Source organism: Pezoporus wallicus, unplaced genomic scaffold (genome assembly GCF_028554395.1).
Source record: "Pezoporus wallicus isolate ANWC-B61680 ecotype Strahan unplaced genomic scaffold, APGP_CSIRO_Pwel_v1 contig_227, whole genome shotgun sequence".
Lineage (NCBI taxonomy): Eukaryota > Metazoa > Chordata > Aves > Psittaciformes > Psittacidae > Pezoporus > Pezoporus wallicus.
Genome location: NW_026635704.1, coordinates 9,253,444 through 9,272,130, shown reverse-complemented (window position 1 = coordinate 9,272,130; position 18,687 = coordinate 9,253,444). Strand labels below are relative to the sequence as shown.

At 38.6% G+C, this 18,687-nt stretch overlaps 2 protein-coding genes across 4 annotated transcripts in view; one reads left to right on the top strand and one right to left on the bottom strand.

Moving 5' to 3' along the window:
* NPC1 (NPC intracellular cholesterol transporter 1) overlaps window positions 1–5,372 on the top strand; it is a 27,379-nt gene extending 22,007 nt beyond the window's left edge. The window contains exons 20-25 of the mRNA XM_057397610.1: window positions 245–374; window positions 776–976; window positions 1,838–2,069; window positions 3,137–3,250; window positions 3,986–4,148; window positions 4,745–5,372. Coding sequence (XP_057253593.1) covers window positions 245–374; window positions 776–976; window positions 1,838–2,069; window positions 3,137–3,250; window positions 3,986–4,148; window positions 4,745–4,827 — 923 coding nt within the window. The 3' untranslated portion in view covers window positions 4,828–5,372. The remainder of the gene's footprint in view (window positions 1–244; window positions 375–775; window positions 977–1,837; window positions 2,070–3,136; window positions 3,251–3,985; window positions 4,149–4,744) is intronic.
* On the bottom strand, window positions 5,288–18,687 carry RMC1 (regulator of MON1-CCZ1). 3 transcript variants are annotated; one of them, XM_057397613.1, is made up of 19 exons: window positions 18,517–18,687; window positions 17,034–17,118; window positions 16,606–16,662; window positions 15,454–15,540; window positions 14,110–14,250; window positions 12,448–12,551; window positions 11,924–12,013; window positions 11,710–11,815; window positions 10,167–10,278; window positions 9,297–9,341; window positions 8,887–8,940; window positions 8,454–8,582; window positions 8,010–8,116; window positions 7,180–7,299; window positions 6,980–7,057; window positions 6,711–6,815; window positions 6,557–6,625; window positions 6,189–6,414; window positions 5,288–5,465 (listed from the first exon to the last, which is right to left on the bottom strand). In XM_057397613.1, exons 2-19 carry the CDS (start codon window positions 17,115–17,117, stop codon window positions 5,386–5,388), a joined length of 1,794 nt encoding a protein of 597 aa, XP_057253596.1. In that variant the 5' UTR covers window position 17,118; window positions 18,517–18,687; the 3' UTR covers window positions 5,288–5,385. The 3 variants fall into 3 exon arrangements, with proteins under 3 accessions (XP_057253596.1, XP_057253594.1, XP_057253597.1); XM_057397611.1 differs by lacking the exon at window positions 18,517–18,687 and adding an exon at window positions 17,609–18,510; XM_057397614.1 differs by lacking the exons at window positions 6,557–6,625; window positions 6,711–6,815; window positions 6,980–7,057; window positions 18,517–18,687 and adding an exon at window positions 17,609–18,510.

Here is an 18,687-nt window from a genome sequence, read left to right as displayed (position 1 = left end):
AGTGCAAAGTAACTGAGTTCCCTGGTAAGCCTTGCCTTAGTAGTAATAAATAAAAATAAAGGACTAGAAACTTTGTACAGAATTTCAGGGCTGATGAGTTATTTCATTAGTGAAAGTGCTTTTTAAGGAACTGTATCCTGGAGTATTGCAAGTCAGAAGTTAGGATCAATAATTGATCCTGTAGTTAGGATCAGTGTTAGGATCAATAATTGATCCTGTAGTTGAGCACCTTGTATTCTTTCAGTCACTGATCCATCCTGCACTCGCTGTCGACCACTGACTCAAGAAGGCAAGCAGAGACCAGAGGGCAAAGACTTCATGACATTTTTGCCAATGTTCCTATCGGACAACCCTAACCCTAAGTGTGGCAAAGGGTAAGAGCCATGTTTGATGTATCTTACTTAGCCCAGTGTGTTGAAGTTACTTGCTGTGGAAGGGTAACTTCAAGTGTAACTACTTGCTGTGGAAGTGTATGTCTGCAAGGCTGGGTATTTAATGACCTTCTGAAAGGCAGACAGACATTGACATCTTGGCATTGAAACAAAACTGGGAAAACAAATGCATCATCAGTTAAAAGGAGAGCTACTTTTCCCTATACAAAGAAACTGTATAGCCAGTCTGTCCTAATATATCCTGTGCAATCTTCAAATGTGTTGTGCTCTGAAGCTTGTCAGTTTTGGGAAATGTTAAAAACGGGATTTTAAGTTATAAAAGCTAGTAAATTTGAATGGTGGTCACTGATACTGACATCTAAAATGTTACTGTGTTTATGCAGAGGACATGCTGCATACAGCTCTGCTGTCAACTTTATAAACAACAAATCTGATGTTGGAGCCACTTACTTTATGTCTTACCATACTGTACTGAAAACATCATCTGATTTTATTGATGCTATGAAGAAAGCTCGGGTTATAGCAGATAACATCACTGAAACCCTGGGCATCAAAGAGAAGAACTACCGGGTGTTTCCTTACAGGTATGCTTACATCTTTCTTGCCTTAGCGATAAATACTCAACTTGAGCAACTAGGAAAAGATACTGGCTAGTAACATCTTAAAGACTTGAGTCTTGAGTTTTGTTTAACAGAAGGTAATAACAGAGATTCTGGAATTTATAGTAAAACCACAAAAATATAACTTATACCCATAGCACTAACTCTGTCAACTGTGGTTGATAACTAACTTAACTTGTCTGTCACTACAGAGGTAGCTCTGGCTTCAGCTCAGGCTCTTCCTAGCTTTTGTAGTAGGGTTGAGTAGTTCCAACTTGAGCAGATCTGTTGATCTGGGTAGTTGCAAGCTGTACTGTGCATGTATTGACTTCAAACTTCAGTTATTCAAACTTAAAGCAAAGGCAGCAGTGTTGCCAAGTATAGCTTATCTAACACTTGTATGATTAACATACTAAAGACTGTGGAAGAGTACCACAATGAAATTGAGTTGGAATGGGTATCTGTACAGCTGATCTCTTTGAAGCAAAGAATCCTATCGATCCTTGTGGCCTCACTGTGCAATGAATCTGTTCAGACTCTCTGCAGTTGTTTCTCCAGACACTTCAGTTGATCTGAGGAGCTGCCTTCTGGCAGCTACTGGAGCTGGAGATCTGGACTGTGGGAATTACTCTGACTTCCAGATACAGCCTTTATTTGAAGTGTTAGTGAGGAGCTGTCATGTAACAGCCAGCATTTCCACAGGAGTTATTCCACTGATGCTAGAAAGCCAGTTTCTGTTGGTGACCCCTGTTAGGAGGGAAGTACTTTATCTGTAGTACAGAAGCTAATCTAATATTAGCATGTAACAAGGAAGGTGGCTAACTACACCTTCTCTTCTTTCTACAGTGTGTTTTATGTCTTCTATGAACAGTACTTGACAATTGTGCACGATGCCATCTTTAACCTCTGCATCTCCTTGGGATCGATATTTTTGGTGACAACTGTGCTGCTTGGTTTTGAAGTATGGGCTGCTGTTGTAGTTTCAATAACTATTGCTATGATCATCATCAACATGTTTGGGGTGATGTGGCTCTGGGGCATCAGCTTGAATGCAGTTTCATTAGTAAACCTTGTCATGGTAAGTTAGCAAGACATCTCTCTGCTTCTGTTGCCAAATCTTAATTCTGTGTCTTACTGCTCAGTATCATGAATATATATATATTTTTTTCTACTAAATTTTGACAGGCATTTGAACAGTAGTGGAACTATCTTAATATATCTAGATGGCCTAGAAAACAGGTTCATTCTAACAACTAGTCTTAGTACTGAGCATATAAGGCCACTGAACTGTCAGCTGTACTGCAGCTGGTGGTGGTCTAGTCTGTTCTGTAGCAAGTTGTATTGCTACTATATAGGCATATAGTAGCATATATATCAAGAGAAGCTGTTCATGCCTATGGTAAGGATATATAGCTTAGTGTTAGGGCTTCTGCTGTGTTTATGTTCTCCAGAGTAGATCTATGATGTGCTAGCACCAATATTGTTCCTATATAAATGGAGAAACCACTTGGGCAGAGACTGCTTTGGTGAAACATTCCAGAACTTAGTAACTAATAGCTGAGTGCTGGAGTTCTGCTTACCTTGTTTTCCAGGGATTTGTGGCAAATCTGAGGAAGTTATGGGAGTAAATGGTTGCCTCATGTTACAACTAGACATATGTTCACACAAGTCCACCTGCCAGATAAATCTAAGATTTACCAGCAGTTCAGTATTGTTAAATGACTAATCAGTTGAACTTCTATAGCATCAAATCAGCATGAATACTCAGTGTTGTTCTAAAGCAATGTTATTGCAGGTAGTATCTGTAAACTGAGTTCAGTGTTCACTGTGCACACCTTGTTGAAGCCAGCTTTCTACAGTATTAAGATACTTTTGTTCTCCAAAACTATCTTATGTTCTGATTCCTGTTTAATCAGATTGATTGTCCATTAGTAATACCTGGTGGTAAAATGCTGTACAATACTTGGAACAGCCCCTAGAAAGCAAGTAATGCTGAGCTTGTAGTGTCCAAAGACATTAATCCTGGGAGCTGGTCACAGCTGCCAGAACTTTTCTAGCCTGTCTATAGAGTTCTGAGTAGAGACATTACCATCAAAATGCTCATCTGAAATGATGTTTTCATATGTGTTTCTTTTCACTCCCTAGAGTTGTGGTATTGCTGTGGAATTCTGCAGCCATGTAACAAGAGCATTCACTGTTAGTACTAAGGGCAGTAGAGTAGAGCGTGCAGAAGCAGCTCTGTCTCACATGGGCAGCTCAGTAAGTATCTACTGTATGGGGGGGAAAGGGGTAACCAAGTCACAAACTATGCCAATATCAAGTCATAAGGATGGCCTTTGCCTTTTCCTTTTGGAATGCTTAAAACTCTTCTTAGGCTTCTACTGTTAACAGGGGTGATGAAGACTCACATTTTTAGTCTGTTACTACTACCTCAGCTAAAAGTTTTAGCTGAACTAGTAGGTTGGGTTAACCTTGAATTGCCCCATTAGGATTAAGTGCTTCCCTCTTCCAGATACTTGGAGGTGACTAGGAAAGATTGTTCTGAATATGGGATGCAACTGGAGCTTTCAGAATGCAAGCAGGGCTCATTATTTAGGCCATACTATCATATCAGTCTAAGTTACATGGTTGGGGCTGGAATACTGCTCTGGTAATGCATGCACTGGGCCTTCATATGAATGTGAGTTATTTCAAGTGATAGTTTTCATCTGTATCTGCCCAAAGTAAAAAAATAAACTAGGTGGCTGTGGAGATACTGGGTTTTTAACCATACTGAGCCTGTCCTGTGGTGTCAGTTTCTAGTGGGACCAAGAACTGGACCTTTTCTCTTGAGTTAAGTTTTGGATTTGGTTCTGAGGACTAACAGGGAGGCAGGTATGCTGCATGTAGGAGCCTCAAATTACATAAAGTATTTTAGCAAATGTTAAATGCCTTAAGCAAATGGATTATAAAGAGCCCTACTTAGCACTTTAATACTTTTTTTTTAATTAACAGGTTTTCAGTGGTATCACACTGACCAAATTTGGAGGAATTGTAGTACTGGCTTTTTCCAAATCTCAGATCTTCAAGATATTCTACTTCAAGATGTATTTAGCTATGGTTCTGCTGGGAGCAACACATGGACTAATATTTCTTCCAGTTCTGCTTAGTTACATAGGTAAGATGTGACAGTTGGCTTCAAAACGTGCTTCAAACAGAAACAGCTAGCTGCCTCTGTACGTTTTTCTTCCCCATGAAATGGAAAGGTTTGTGAAGATACAAAAGCAGAACTTGAATGTGCCTCACTTGTCCAAGTAGGCTTGCTTTGGAGAGCAGTGCAGGCTTGCTGTTCAGGCATGCTTAGGTGAAGCAAATGCAGTCTTGTCCTGTGCTGATTTTCATGGAGATGGCTTCTAGGCCCATGTAGCCCAGCAGACAGTAGCACAATTTATTTGTGTCTCAGCCTGGGGACACGATGGTAGGGGGAAGCAACAAACCTGCTGTGGGATGCTGGATGGTCCAAATACTTGTCCTCCTGAATTTGGGAATTCACACGTACAGTGCGGCTCTTCAAAGTAGACTAATTCAGCCTTACTAAGGGGGTTAAGACTGAAGATTCACCTACTGCACTTGCTGCTGTTGCCAGCTATTAACAGCTGAGCAGAAGTATATTCCTCCTTGTTAAGCTAGACCTAGACAGTTAGCTCACCTGTGCTTCTTGATCAGCTGCAATGCTGAGACTTGGGAATTAACTCTGTTTTCTCTCTCTCTCAGGCCCATCAGTAAATAAAGCTAAAACTAGTGCTGCACAAGAGAGGAACAGAGGTACAGAACGGGAGCGACTCCTCTACTTCTAGTTTTTTAAACGGTGTTCAGTGGACTACATGAACTGTGGCTTAGGCCCAGCTCTTCTTAAGAACTGAAGCGCAGCAATGTTCTATGACTATCACACTGTAACCACCACTGACTTGACTCCTGCACAGATTCAACTAAAAGATCAGCTGCAGCTTTGGGCATAGCTTTAAACTCAGGAAATGCTACGTGTGGCTCATGTAACAGTATTACTAAAACTAGATGTGTTAAGATTACTAAAACACTTCTGTTGTCAAGAGGTTGCGCCTTTTTCCTCTAGAAACCTGAACCACCTGTATTGAGATTTGAATAGCTTATTTTGTCAATGAAATGGAGGTGATGTGTAGGAGAATGGACTGCTAAACCACTGACACTGATTTTAAATGCAGGTCAATGCAATTTTTGTCTCTGTTTTTAGGGGGAAGCCATCACAAGTTGTAATATTTTTAGTACTATTTGCCAAAATGTCTTGTATATACTTTATTATAAAATAGCAATTTTGTAGTTCAAAAATCTACTTAAACGCAATAAATTAAGTTTATACATTTCAGTGGAAGAGTCTTTCAGAATGTTGTGGGCTTCATGAGAGCTTGTTCTCCAAAAACTTGTTTGAAGAAGGTGACATGTTCTTCACAGTGCTCACCTAAGGAGAGGAGGGGAGACAGACATTAACTTTAAAACTTGGAAACAAGACTGTAGTTTTACCTTGGTTCATAAGGACTAATTTTTATCTTTAATGCCTTTAAGTAAAGGAGTTTAATAATTTTAAAGCAGTAGAATACTGAGCTACCTCCTGTTCTGTGACAAGGAATCTTGTGCTAAAGCAGTTGTTTGATCTAATTCCAGTATTTAACAAGCAGATTCATATCCACAAGTTCTTTACTGCCAAGATACAAGATCTTGGAGTGGGATTCTGCACCTACAGGCTCTCTGGTGATACTGTGTTGCTGGTGCAAGCCAGTGTAACTTGGTTTTTGAAGTAAGAAGAACTGTAGTACAAAACAAGCCTTGAATTTTTGTCATCTGTAGAAACAAACAACTGAACTCTAAGGTTTCTTGACCCAGCTTCTGGCTTCAGGAGAAAGCGCTAATCAGCGATAATGACTCAGCTAAGCATAGAAGTGCAAGCAACTGCAGGTCAAACAGGTTAGCTTAATCTGCAAATTCCTGTTTGGCTCAGTCTCTTTACTCCTGGGTGCAGTGCAGAATGGGATATGACAAGTTAACTTTGGAACTATGCTTGAAGGCATCTAAAATACAGGCTAAAAAGCACCACAAATTTTATCTTGTAATTCATACTTGACTGGAAGTGAAACTAGTCTTAATTCTACTTGCACAATTGAGTATCTGATTGCTTATTGCTTACCTGGTGTAAAACTAGGGTTTCCTCGTAACCGCTGATTTCTTTGCTCAAAGAATCGGAATATAGTGTAGAAAAGCATGTCATCTTCTGCTTGTTTTGCTGCATCAAGGAATTTGCGGGCTGAAATGCTGTCATGTCCTCCAATGCCCCTGATGAATCTCAAGGCAGCCAAAACTTGGTGTTTGGACAACAGAACTTCCACTATTTCATCGTTTGCTGTGGAAAGTCTCTGTGAAGTCAATCATAGCTGTAAGACTATGCTTCTAACATGTGACTGAGATGCTAGCTAGTCACTTCAAGCTTGGTCAGGTAAGTTGTTTGATAAGTTAACCCACATGTGACATGGAGTTACTATAGTCTGAAATGCTTACTTTTAACATGTCCAGAGAGAGCTGGTGTGCAGGAGGGTAAATGCTTTCCAGGGACAGTAACAGACAAGCCTAGGCCAAAAGCAGAAATAACCTTAAGATTCTGAAGACTGGCCATCTCTATCACTAGCTTATTGAAATAACTTGTCTTACATACCAAAGGCTTTGAGTCACTGAGCACATGGTATTGCAGAAACTGATGGAGCATGTAGAACAAGTTGTGTTGAACAAGGGTTTTGATGACCAGCTCGTACAAGTAATGCTGTAAATGCAGGAAGACCACCATCAAAGGTATATTTCAATACCAGTTTTTACTGTCTAGAAGGTAGCAGTCTTCAGGACTTGGACATATGACCAGGATTGGTTAGAAACCCCATGTCATTTCATGAAGTAAGGTGATACACATGGCATGTGTAAGTACTTTACCTGAACTGCAATCTGGAACTGGTTAAGAGAGCGAATGTATTCCATCAGGACTGCTATAGTGAACTTATGAGGTTCTTCCTGAACAAGAAAGTAAGTGTTAGGTGGAACTTGCATAGCTTCCCCCTTTAATGACTCCCCATAAGGATGGGCATCAAAATACCTAATCCTGACAATAAAGCCTTCTGCAGGCTAACACTTACCTTCTTCTCTGTAAATACAGATAAAACATGTGTGTACATGTCAGACTGGTCAATAACTGCTTGAGTGCGAACTGGACGTTTCAGGAGTGGATTACTTCTACTCAGACCTGCCTCTACCACCTGCAAGAAGAAAGCCCTTTTAAAAGAAGACTAGTGTTGCACAGTTTTAGTCAGTCTTATCTGTACAGAGATCATTCTCCACTGGGAATATAACTATAAACATGTTTTGTTACTGAGCAAGTTTACATCTGTGGTCACATTATACAGAATGCATTCTGTTCAGTATGGGCTTCTGTATTTAGTTTAAAGCTGCTTTTAAAAGTAGTGTAAACTTAGCTGTTATAGTTTGCCTCAAAGCAAAGAGATGAATCAAACTTACTGTAACACATGCCCTGGGCTTTTAAAAGGATTTTCAGTATGTGGCTGTGCTATGTGAGTTAGTGCTTGAACTTGGTGTTTTAACATAAGCATCAGGGCTGCACCTGTTGAGCAATGTTAAAATGTGCCATGAAATCACTGGTTTGAAAACTACTTCAGAAGTTACATATTCCAAGCTGCTTTTTAAGCTTCTACCCTCTTCTGCTTTCAAACACTGGGGTGTGTTACTTGTCATGCTGGAGATCAGCGTGCATCACCTGCCACGAGGGACTGATAAGTGGGGGTAGTGCACCTTGCACGGTAGACCTTCTCTATTAAGCCTGGGGCAGCCAGGACCTTAGGGTAGACCTGAATTTCCTAAGTTGAAAAGAGCATGCCTTTACCATGATGCAATCTGAAATGCAAATAGCATTGTCCTATCTTTGTAAGCTGCTGTAGCTAACATGGTTTACCATAGTATAGCTTTGCTCAGCCTCCAAGTACTTCTTATATTCATGATTCAGTTTGTCAAAAACAGTTGCAATCACAGACAGTGATCCCCTTTCTGGCTCACTGAGCACTGGAAAGATAAAAAGAAAAAGAGAACTATGAGGAGAAATAACCAGGGGCTTTAATGTTGCCATTTTCAAAAGGTTATCTCTGCTCTAAGCTTGATTCTGAACTTAAAAAGCACTTTCAGACATGTTAGATTTTAACTAACTGGGGAGTGGGTTGAATTCTTCCATGCTGTTACTTTAACTAACCTACTAACTGCAGTCTAGGCAAATGCCATCTTCCAGGACCAGCTTCAGAGGTGATCTCATATTTAAGAACTTGTTAGCCCAGCTAACTTGTGTCAGTATTTATGAACAAGCAGAACTGTATTTTCAAGATACAGACAAAGCACTTGAACTTACTTTGAGAGCACACAGATAGGATAACCATTTTGCATTCTTTCCTTTGGAGAAGGAAATCCATTAGTTTTCCTTTATCTAGCAAGAGGTTAACTATGGGTTCAAGTTTCACTTGAAGACTCCAGAGGTAACCTTGATTTGAAGGAATAAAACAAAAAGTTAATTGTCTTGTATAGTATAGCCCAGACATCCAACTTTTCAGTCTTTAAATGAGAACACATCTGGATTATAACTTATTTACCTTCCCAAGTTTGTTTTAGAGCAGCATTACCCCTGAGAAGTTGTAGAAATGTGGTTATCTCAGTTATTACTACTGAGAGTACTCACCTTACTAGGTACATGTGCTTAGTTGTTCTAAGCTGCTTTGTGTACTGAAGGCATAAACCAGCCACCCTTTGACACTGAGTACAGCAGAGTGAGACAGCTCACTGCTTACCTTCACTTGCACTGATGATAATATCAGGTTGAAAGACAATCCAAGAGGAAGAATCTGAATGTTAAAGTTCTAACATCAATAGTTAACATTTGATTCTACACTGTTGCTACTATTCACATTAACGTACTTCCATTTACTGTCATCTTATCTTGGAAGTCTTGAACCCTATTCTTGGAATTATATCTACAATTTCATAGTGTACCTATCAGTAAAGTAATGCAAGTATCTCAAATGAGCAAGTATAGTAGTATACTAGATTTCCATAATTAATAGTTCCATGAAAACATTAGTCTCTTACAAAGCATACTTTGTCTTGAAGTATAATCAGCTAAAGCTGGACTTAATGGGTAATCGTACATAGAATAAGGCTTCAGAAAGCCGCTTACAGTTGTAGAGTAGTTAAAGGATACAGAGTTTACATGGAACAGGAGACTGACTAGTCACAGAGGCTGGACCTGCAGTAAAAAATAACATCAGGTGAAAAACCAGTAGTTCTCTGACAGCTCTCCTGTGCTAACAAAATACAAACTATAATCTTACACTGAAAAGCACACATAGATTATAACACCTCTAGCAGTCCTACAGCACACAGACAAAAAATGATACTCCCATTCATGTTAGCCAGATCATCTACAAAGTCTGATGCTGAGAAGGGAAACAAATTCTTCAAAACAGACAAGTGACACCATGTATGCACAAGTATCTTATCTCTAGTACTGTAATTCCACATACATAGATGTCACCTGCTGTATTTATGTAAGAATTGTAAAAAGGAAGACTGGTCTCATCCTAAACTTTGTTTAATACAAACCTCCACCTGCAGATTTGTCAGTCATACTTGCTATAAGTGACTTAAACTCAGATATTTAAAGTGCAGTTGATCCTCTAGAAGCAATTTAAAAGCATCTTTCTCTTATATAAAGAGAACTATCCTACTTTGCCCTGTGCTAGTGGAACTATGCTCAGACTATTTCTAGCTACTTCCAGCTTGATGGTAATTATCTGCTACACTTCTAGGACAGGAGAACAGAAAGGTAATCAAAGAAGAATCTAAGTGTTGAAGTCTTAACGTTGACTACTTTTCTGTAGTAGGCATAAGCTTGGAACACAGGTTTACACTCAATTCCTTCTTATTTCCTCTCTCACCCTCTCCTAAATATGCATCATAGAAATATTAATAACCAACACCCTAAAGCTGAAACACCAGTGTGCCAGCTGTTACATTTAGATAATCTTGATAACAGTGTTAGATACTTATTATATAGTAATATGAGTAATACCTGCTACAGGTATTTGATAGGGTTGTATTGATCGAGGCGGAAGTACAAATTGATGGATAGTAGTAGACCCATCAAATTCTCCTTTTAGCTTGATGTCAAATATAACTGAAGTCTGCAATTGAGAAGAAAAGATTAGTATTCACAACTGTGAATTACTCCCCATTTAGGTGCACTCAGGCCGATTTTTCATATTTTCATCTTATCTTCTCCGTTAGAGAATGGTTTAGGTTGGAAGAGATGTGCTGTGGCAGGGACACATTCCATGAGACCACATTGCTCAAAGCAACACTTCTGGGGATGGGGCTTCCACAATTTCCCTGAAGAACCTGTTCCAGAGTGTTACTGCCCTCACTGTCAAAAAATTTTTGCTTGTATCCAGTCTGAATCTACCCTTCAGTTTGAAATCATTCCCCCTTACACTGTCACTACAGGCCCTAGTATATGTCCTTCTGTCTGTCTTGTACATCCCCTTGCAAGAGATTCCTTTTGAATTCCCTGCTTAGTTATGGACACTAGAAACAGGAAAATTCTGCATCTTCCTAGGATATCCTCATACATCTACCGTTCCGTCTTGTTCAACTCGGGTCACTAACACTTCCACCCAGTATGTACCACATTCTTAGCCTTGCACAGTGAAAATTAGCTTTACTGTCAGTGCTAATGAAACATGACTTCCACTACTACCATCTACCTTATTTGTAGATGTAGGGTAAAATATAAACCTACCCTGGTTCTGTTTTCTATGTTTATATAGTCATAGCTCAACCACAATGCTGGAGAAAAAGCACTCTAGGTTAAATGTATAGAATTAACGTGAATTATAGATGAAATATCAACTAACCATCCTAATGAGATAAGATGTATTATCTTCTCTTGGCCAGCTTCAGGAACAGGGACAAGAAGCCAAAGCCCTTCCACAGGTTAACAGCAAATTACTACTCTAGCTTCACCACCGATCAAGCCTTGCTCCTGAGACTACAGACAAACAAGTTCTATCCACACTACCATATGCATAAGGTCACTTGAGTCCATGTAAGTTTTTGCAGATCTGGGCCTTCAAACTCAAGGAGCATATGTTTGTGTCATACAACATTCAAATGTTTCCAATATGGGAAGTTCCCAGGTTTCATAATTTAGTATCCAATTTAACTCTACTTCTTCATATGCTGCCTTAAAAGCCTACACAGTACAGCATGAGAGTATCACAGGAAACTAACAGGAATTAAAAAGAAAGTATAAACTCCAGGAATTAACAACAGCCCTGATTAAATGTTAGCCCAGCAAGCTAAATGGATAACTTTGAATCTCTTCTACCCTTATGGGTTTGTTCCTGCAAATACTCTGGCTTTTCACAAAGCTAAGCACATGCAAAAGCATTTCTAGGGCTAACAGGCACTGTTATTAAAGTCTGCCCATGACTTTCAACAGTTAAGGCACAACATGGCAACCCCATGGCAGTGGGGTTGGAAGTTGATGATCTTAAGGTCTTTTCCAACTCGTAACTATTCTGTGATTCTATGACCATAATATAAATAAATCAGACCTCAGTATCCTGATGATGGACTACCACCAAATTATCCACAACATTAAGTGCAAACTTCCCAGTTCTGTTCAGCTTTAAAATGTGTGTCTTCTTACAGGAGCCCTCTCTATGGAAACAAACAAGTATGAGAGCTGGTCAGTAAGCCTGTTTAAACTGGAAAACAATATGTCTCTTATATGTGAATCACCATGAGTGTTCTTCATTCTGTTCTTACCTGGGTAAGTGATAGAGGACTACTTCTGCTCCTGTACTATTGGAAGTCCTTGAGTGATGCCTCAAATAGAGAACATAAAGCTGTCCGTATCTAACAAGACAATCGGATTACAGCATTATTTTCAAATAAGAGCTCTAACCAGTCTACTAGAGCCATACATTTTATCCTAAAAGATGTGAGATTACCCAACTCAGGTAATCTATTAATCAGGACTAAACCAGCACTTGATAAGTCACATGGCACAGCCTAGACTCATGCAAGTTGGGCATCTGTGACCAACTCTATCAACACACCAGTTAAAGAAATAAACATTTTCAAAGTTTCTGTACAAATCAAGAACAATTTAATGTAAACCAGCTCTAGGATACTGTTTAGAGGCTTTGTTCATGGCAGTAACTGAAGCCCTTTAATGCAGTAGTACTGCTAGAACAAGAAACAGATGCAACCAAGTTAATATTCTTATCTTCTCTCAGCATCCCCTGAACTGTCATGCTTTTCCAAGGAAGGCTTAATTAGATACATACATTGTAGCCATAGCAATATCTCTTTCAGAAAGGCTGAGCTTGGATGACTTGGGTGCTGCAGGTAACTCAATTTCAAATTTTGATAGCTTTGACATTGTTCCACTCTGTTAAGCAGGAAAAAATTAATAATTATTAAGACATAAACCAGAGGTCTCAAGCAACTGTTAATCAAATGCTGTGTCAACAGCACTCCCAGGAGGCCAAGAGTGGCAACAGCCGAAAAGAAGAAAGGCACTGACGCAAAGTGCGTGACTCAACACGTGCTTCTACTGTTACAATTTTAGCAGCTTTATCATCTTGATTTTATAACGTCAGCTTCAGCTAGAAAAACCTTTCAATTTTAGGAAGTCAAGACAAATGTCCACACAAATCCCATTTACAACTGACCTAGGCATCTCAAATACCAGTTCTCTTCCTTCCTTTCTCTCTTCCAGCAAAGTATATGCTCCAAGTCATGAATAACTGCTTACTGGAAAGGACAAATATCAGTACCTCCCACCAGTCAGTTTCCTTTAGTTCCTGCTAAATGCACAATCTGCCTTGACAGTAGCATATCCCTGCTCCTGCATAATGTTTCCTCTCTCCTCTTCGCCTTTACTATGGAATTTATATTTAAACAAGTTTTTAGAGTTTTCAAAGCTTCAACTGAAATTGACTTCCCATTCTCATTCATTCATTCTTGAGTGTAAAGTGTGAATGCTACAGCAATATCGCTTTTGCTAGAGCTCTATTTTCGAAGATTATTTCAGCACAGTACCTTTCTCAGGAGACCTTTAAAGATTACCTTCTGAACGCAAAATAAGAACTATTTAACTTCAAGCTGCAACTCAACACAAAATGTCAAGGAGGGGAAAGCATGACCTAAGCCCTTAAAAAGAAAACTGTGAGAGGCTAACAAGTTCTACCAGCCACCTAGGAGAATGTCATTTCAGGATGCAGTACACATGATCAACACAAACCAGGAAATCATTTGAATAAACTGCTTTTTAATCTCTTTCCTTAGACTACCACAGAAATCTTACTAATCTTTTGACAGAAGCAAGACAAATGCTGTAATTCTTCACCTTATAATTACTGTGTGATTAACTTAAAACAGATTCTAGTTTTCACTAAACACCTTTTCAAGACAATAAGGAAAATATTTTCCTAACAAGCCACAGGGAAGAACACCAAGAGAAATAAATACTGTAAACCAACCATCTCATGCTTGGGACAATAATTGTTTCTTATGTGCTACTTTCTGTCTTTTTCAAAATCATCTCCTCACATTTGGAAGGTTGTAATTATAGTCACAAGTGAAAGGCCCTTATTTGTCATTACCGTACTACAGAGTGCCAAAGCTCATATCAAAAGTAAATAATCTCTTTAAATACATTTAAGTTGTCAAATATTGTGTCACTATTTTTTTTCCTCCATTTTTAAGGTCCAACAGTAGCTGGACAGATCTCTTTCCGAAGGCAACATAACAGCGAGCAAATTACTTAATTCTAAGCCATTGCCTTGGCACTACCTCATAGATTTTTGCTTTGTCCTTTGCTTGTAGTCCTACAAGAATGTGAACACACGCACCTCTTATAAGAAGCATGGGAAAAACAACAGAATATTTGAGTGAAGAAGCAGTCTAAAAAGCAGCACACAGAAGTTTGGAATACATCCCTTTACCTTGAAATAGAATGGCTGCAGGACATTGCCAAGGACAGTGGTTGAAAGAAGAATAACAGAGCTCTCTGGACAATACATGTACCAGTTGACATTAATACTCTGATTCTTCAGAAGTTTTAAACTTCGTTTCTCTGGTAATACCTGAAAAAAAACAGGATATTAGCATTGTATTACTGTCAGTATTCTAACAACAGAATTGCTAGGAATGTTAAGTGAGAAACTGTTAAGTGTAAGGGCATTTACAGTGCTAGAATTAAACCTCAGAAACCTGACAATCACAGCTTAGGCCCCAATTTACTGTAGCTAAGGAAATGCACATCAAATCCTCCTCAGATCCTAACAAGTTGAAAGGTGCTGTGTTTTTCCCTTATCCAGGTCTGGATATAAGTTCTGTCCATAATGGAGAACACACGTAGCTTGACACAACTAGTGAAGTTTTAATAAAAAGTTATTACAGTATCTTTGCTACCTGCACTCCTCAGCTTCCTTAATCTTTTATTTTAAGAACTAAGACAGTATATAAATTATTTTCATTTTAAGGGCTTAAATAACTTTTCCTTAAAAACACACTTACTTGATTCAGCCCTTTTATTTGCAGGGTTGACATTCATTATCTCTTAGCTGTCAAACATATTTTTCCCCCTCAATCAGCAGTAAATGCTGCTGCTTCTTCTGTTACTTTCTTTACTGTTAGTTATTAGTAATTATGTGAGACACCATGTCTTAGCTCCAGGACTGGAACTATTGGAAGTGCACAACTTTGGAAGACATTCATAACATTCCTCATCATGAATGTCAGAAAGGGCTATTTATTCATTAGATTTCTTCAAAAACATATGCAAAGGTAAATACACGTAACACAGAGGAACTCAGACAGTGAGATCAACATAGGAGAAAACTGCTCCTTTGCACGTGGGTATCATTATCTAGTCAATTATTTGTTCTTTGCTGCATTTTAATCATGCACACATCATCCCTAATGCTGACTTGTTTTGCATGAAGTGGTATTTCACATTAGATTTAAATATACATATACATATACATGAATACTACATGCAAGCCAAGAGCATCTATCATTAATCTAGAGTTCCCAAGGCTTAACTAAATACTCCTTTATACACGGTCTGTTAGCAGTGCTAAATAACCTGTTGATAATAAATTCCCTCTGCCTCAAAAATGTATTCCTCACGAAGAAAAACAGTCTGCAAACAAAATGGCAGAATTTTATTGTTTTAGTAGTTTGCTTTCTCAATGAGAGAGCTAGAAGAAAGGAATTCAAAGAAACCATCACAAATTTACATTTTCAGTTCTCTAGATATGTCCTGCAGGAGTTATTTGTATTACCTGGTAGAACTCAATTCCTTGATCTGTGATGAAGACAATTTCTGTTGAGCTTGTCCAGCAGAATCCTAGAATATTGGCGTTCTTTGTCTTTTAAAAAACAAGCAAACAGACACTCTTCTACTTGGAATAATTAACTATTCAGATAAGTTAATATTACTAAATGAAGAACACAAGACCAAAGGCAATTTATTTACCAAATCATTGGAGTTAATACTTTTGGTTAACTGGAGACCCTGTATCATGTATGTACTTACGTAATCATCATCATGTACTTGTGTAAAAACTTCCAAAACAATGATTGAACACAACTGCTCTATGACCTGAATTTTTGGCAGCATGTGAGATTTACAAGTTTATTACACAGTCAAATTTTATTTTTGCCCTAAATACAACCAAGTTCTGCTGGTTCAAATCATACTGCAAATTCAACCAATTCCTGCCATGAAAAGCAGGTTCCTTATGTTAACAGAAATTAAGAGCTAAGTGGAAGTATCTGCCATGACTTCACTCAGAACACTACCATAAATGCTTTGCTAGAATGATTTACTCAAACACATAATTCTAAATAATGAATCAGACTGCTTCATCTTTGAAGTCTACAGGAATAAAGGGATCTGTGCAAATCAGATGTTTAAAAATTCACTTCAGAATACCCCAAAACGTAACTTATCTTAGTTAAAAACTGAAAAGTACCAAGCAATGTTTCTGATAAAATAATAATCAAAAAAATAAAAAGGGTTGTTTAAAAATACCAAAAGGCACACAAACTGGTAATAGCTTACTAACACTGATCAGTGAAATTAGGGTAAACCAGCCACATTAACCTATCTGGTATTAGTATAATTACTGTCTGCTGTTTCTCTATCATCAGCACTTTGTCTCTTCTCTTTCCCAAACCCTGACATTTGTTGCCTCAGCATTTGTTGTCATAGCATTTCCAGTCCCTTCTAGGAAAGGATTACAGTGACTAGACGAGGAAGGTTTTTCTGGTATTGTTAATACCTGCTTGTTTACTTTAATTCAGATAGGCAGTAGTGGCTACATATTTATTTAATGTTAGTGCTGGGGAGGTATCCCAATTAGTTCTCTTGTAGAGGCCCCCAGTATAGTAGAGATTCATCTAGGCATATAAGCCTGGCACCTTTAACTTACCTTACATTCCTGTGTATACTCTAGCTGAGGGCTATCTGGAATAAAATTCAAAAAGTCCTGCAAAAACACCCATAAAGTGTATTAGCAATTACAAACCACAGAGAAGATCCATACAAAGGTACAAGAGAATAGTTATTCATTTTTCAAATTCTTTTGGATATATTGAAGATAAACATGACTTACTATATTCCACTTCACCCCTGATATGGAAGTCCTTCTAGAAGTTGGATCCCCCCCCACGTTTTCTTAAATGATAACACTAGCAAGACAACAATGTTGCCTGCTCAGCCTCTCAGGATGATACAGGAATTTTCACTGCAGCTCTTGTTAGCCATGAGACCTCTGGAACATTTGTCTGAGCTTCTACTCGGGTACTGCAAGTAGACTTTCAGCTCCAATTCCCTATCTGTACAGTGCGGGTTTCTTACCACACTCTTCAAAGTTCTCTGCACAGCCAGTATCTTGTTCCCCAAGGAAAACTTGATGCACTTCACTTCTCCTTTGTCTTCCATCCTACAGAGAAAGAAGTTATGGAAATACTGTCTAAAATAGCTTCTTACAGATCTCTGTAATATACCCTCAAAAAGAGAGAGGAAAAAAAGTGCAATGTAAATGCTTTTGAATACAACTTTGAGCATTGCCTGACAAGTACAGGATTCAAAATTCAGACTGAAAGATAACAGCAGTCAACTCTTCAGAAGTCCTGAATTAGCACCTGAAGTTACCACAAATGTTCAGCTCTGTTGTCCTATGATGCAGAGCTGGACAACTGTGGGACCATTCAAACCTGAGTTTTCAGTTCTGTCCCAGTAAGTCTGGAGTCCTGTGACACTCACCAACATCCTGCAGTCAGCTCCTTTACTTCCAGAACTACCACTAATTGACACAAGCCTATATGCCTCCCCTTTAGGACACACTCTCTAGAAGAATTTCTGATGTTAGAGGGAGAGTGAAGCTGTTTTCATACCATTTAAAAAAAAAAAAAAAAAAAAAGTATTTTTACCAAACAAGCATCAGTACAACTGGCATGAATAAAGTAGTTCTACTTCCAGTATGTGTTATTAAGTCCAGAGAGCTAGTGAAGCAGGAAAACTGTGGAACCTCCTGAAGTTCACTGAGTATTTCCAACTCTCAGGATTTGCCACCAGGGTAGTCAAATAACAAAGTCAAATAAAAATAGCAACTCTCAGGACAGTCCCCATGTAATTCCTGACAGATCGCAGTAAACACACCTTGACTACAAACTGCTTCATCCATATTTGGACTGAAGTAACTTGCAAGTAAAAGAATAATTCCTTACGTATGGACAGAGATCAAAGAGCTATCGCTCTTAAAGGCATATATAAAACAGTCTTCTAAAGGCAAAAGTTTCACTGAAAGCACTGTTGGTCAGATTCTGCAAAATAAAATGCTTCCACAGGAAACGGAAGAAGACATTAAAAAAATCCAATTTAGGTTAAACAAGAAAAAGGATGGAAGAAACGTACATGTTGGAAACACTGTGCTTGAATCACAGGCATGAAATTGAGAAATCACGGTTCTCTACACATTTAAGTTTGTTTCATTTTATTTAATTTGCATCCTTGGATAAGTCACTGCTGTTGCAGGAATCCCCACACTCTCTCACATATATAGCATGTCTTATTAAAACACTGCTGTGTAAAAAAGGAAGCCACAGCCTAATAACCTTCAGTCTTCCACCCCACCCCACCCCATAACAAAGACTATAAATTCATGAGGGCAGAGCATGCCATCTTAACTGCAAGATTAGGTTAAAGAACAAAAATCAAAAGATGACCACAACTAACTTACAAGTTTTATGCCTGAATTACAGTAGATCAGGCCTAAGTACCACACAATTTTAAGATTGCAGAATTCCATCCCAAGGCAGCAAAGATGAAGGTGTCTTACCTGAAAGAAATAGGGTTTCTATCCTCCAAACCTTTAACAACAACTCCTGTAGCGCCACCGGATCGAACTGCAAAAACCTATGAAAAAGTTGTGAACATATTTTTAGCTTATTCCAATTCATAACCTTAACAAGCTGTCTTTTCTATAAGCCATACTTTGATTTTTTTTTTT

Excerpts from the sequence above, each read along its gene's own strand:
- RMC1 (XM_057397611.1), bottom strand. The coding sequence starts at position 17,634 with ATGCCAGTTGTACTGATGCTTGTTTG. Across the intron at positions 16,663-17,033 it reads AGAGAACTTTGAAGAGTGTG|GACTTTTTGAATTTTATTCC; the intron begins GTAAGAAACCCG and ends GTGTTTTTGCAG. Across the intron at positions 12,014-12,447 it reads GATATTGCTATGGCTACAAT|ATACGGACAGCTTTATGTTC; the intron begins GTATGTATCTAA and ends TTGTCTTGTTAG.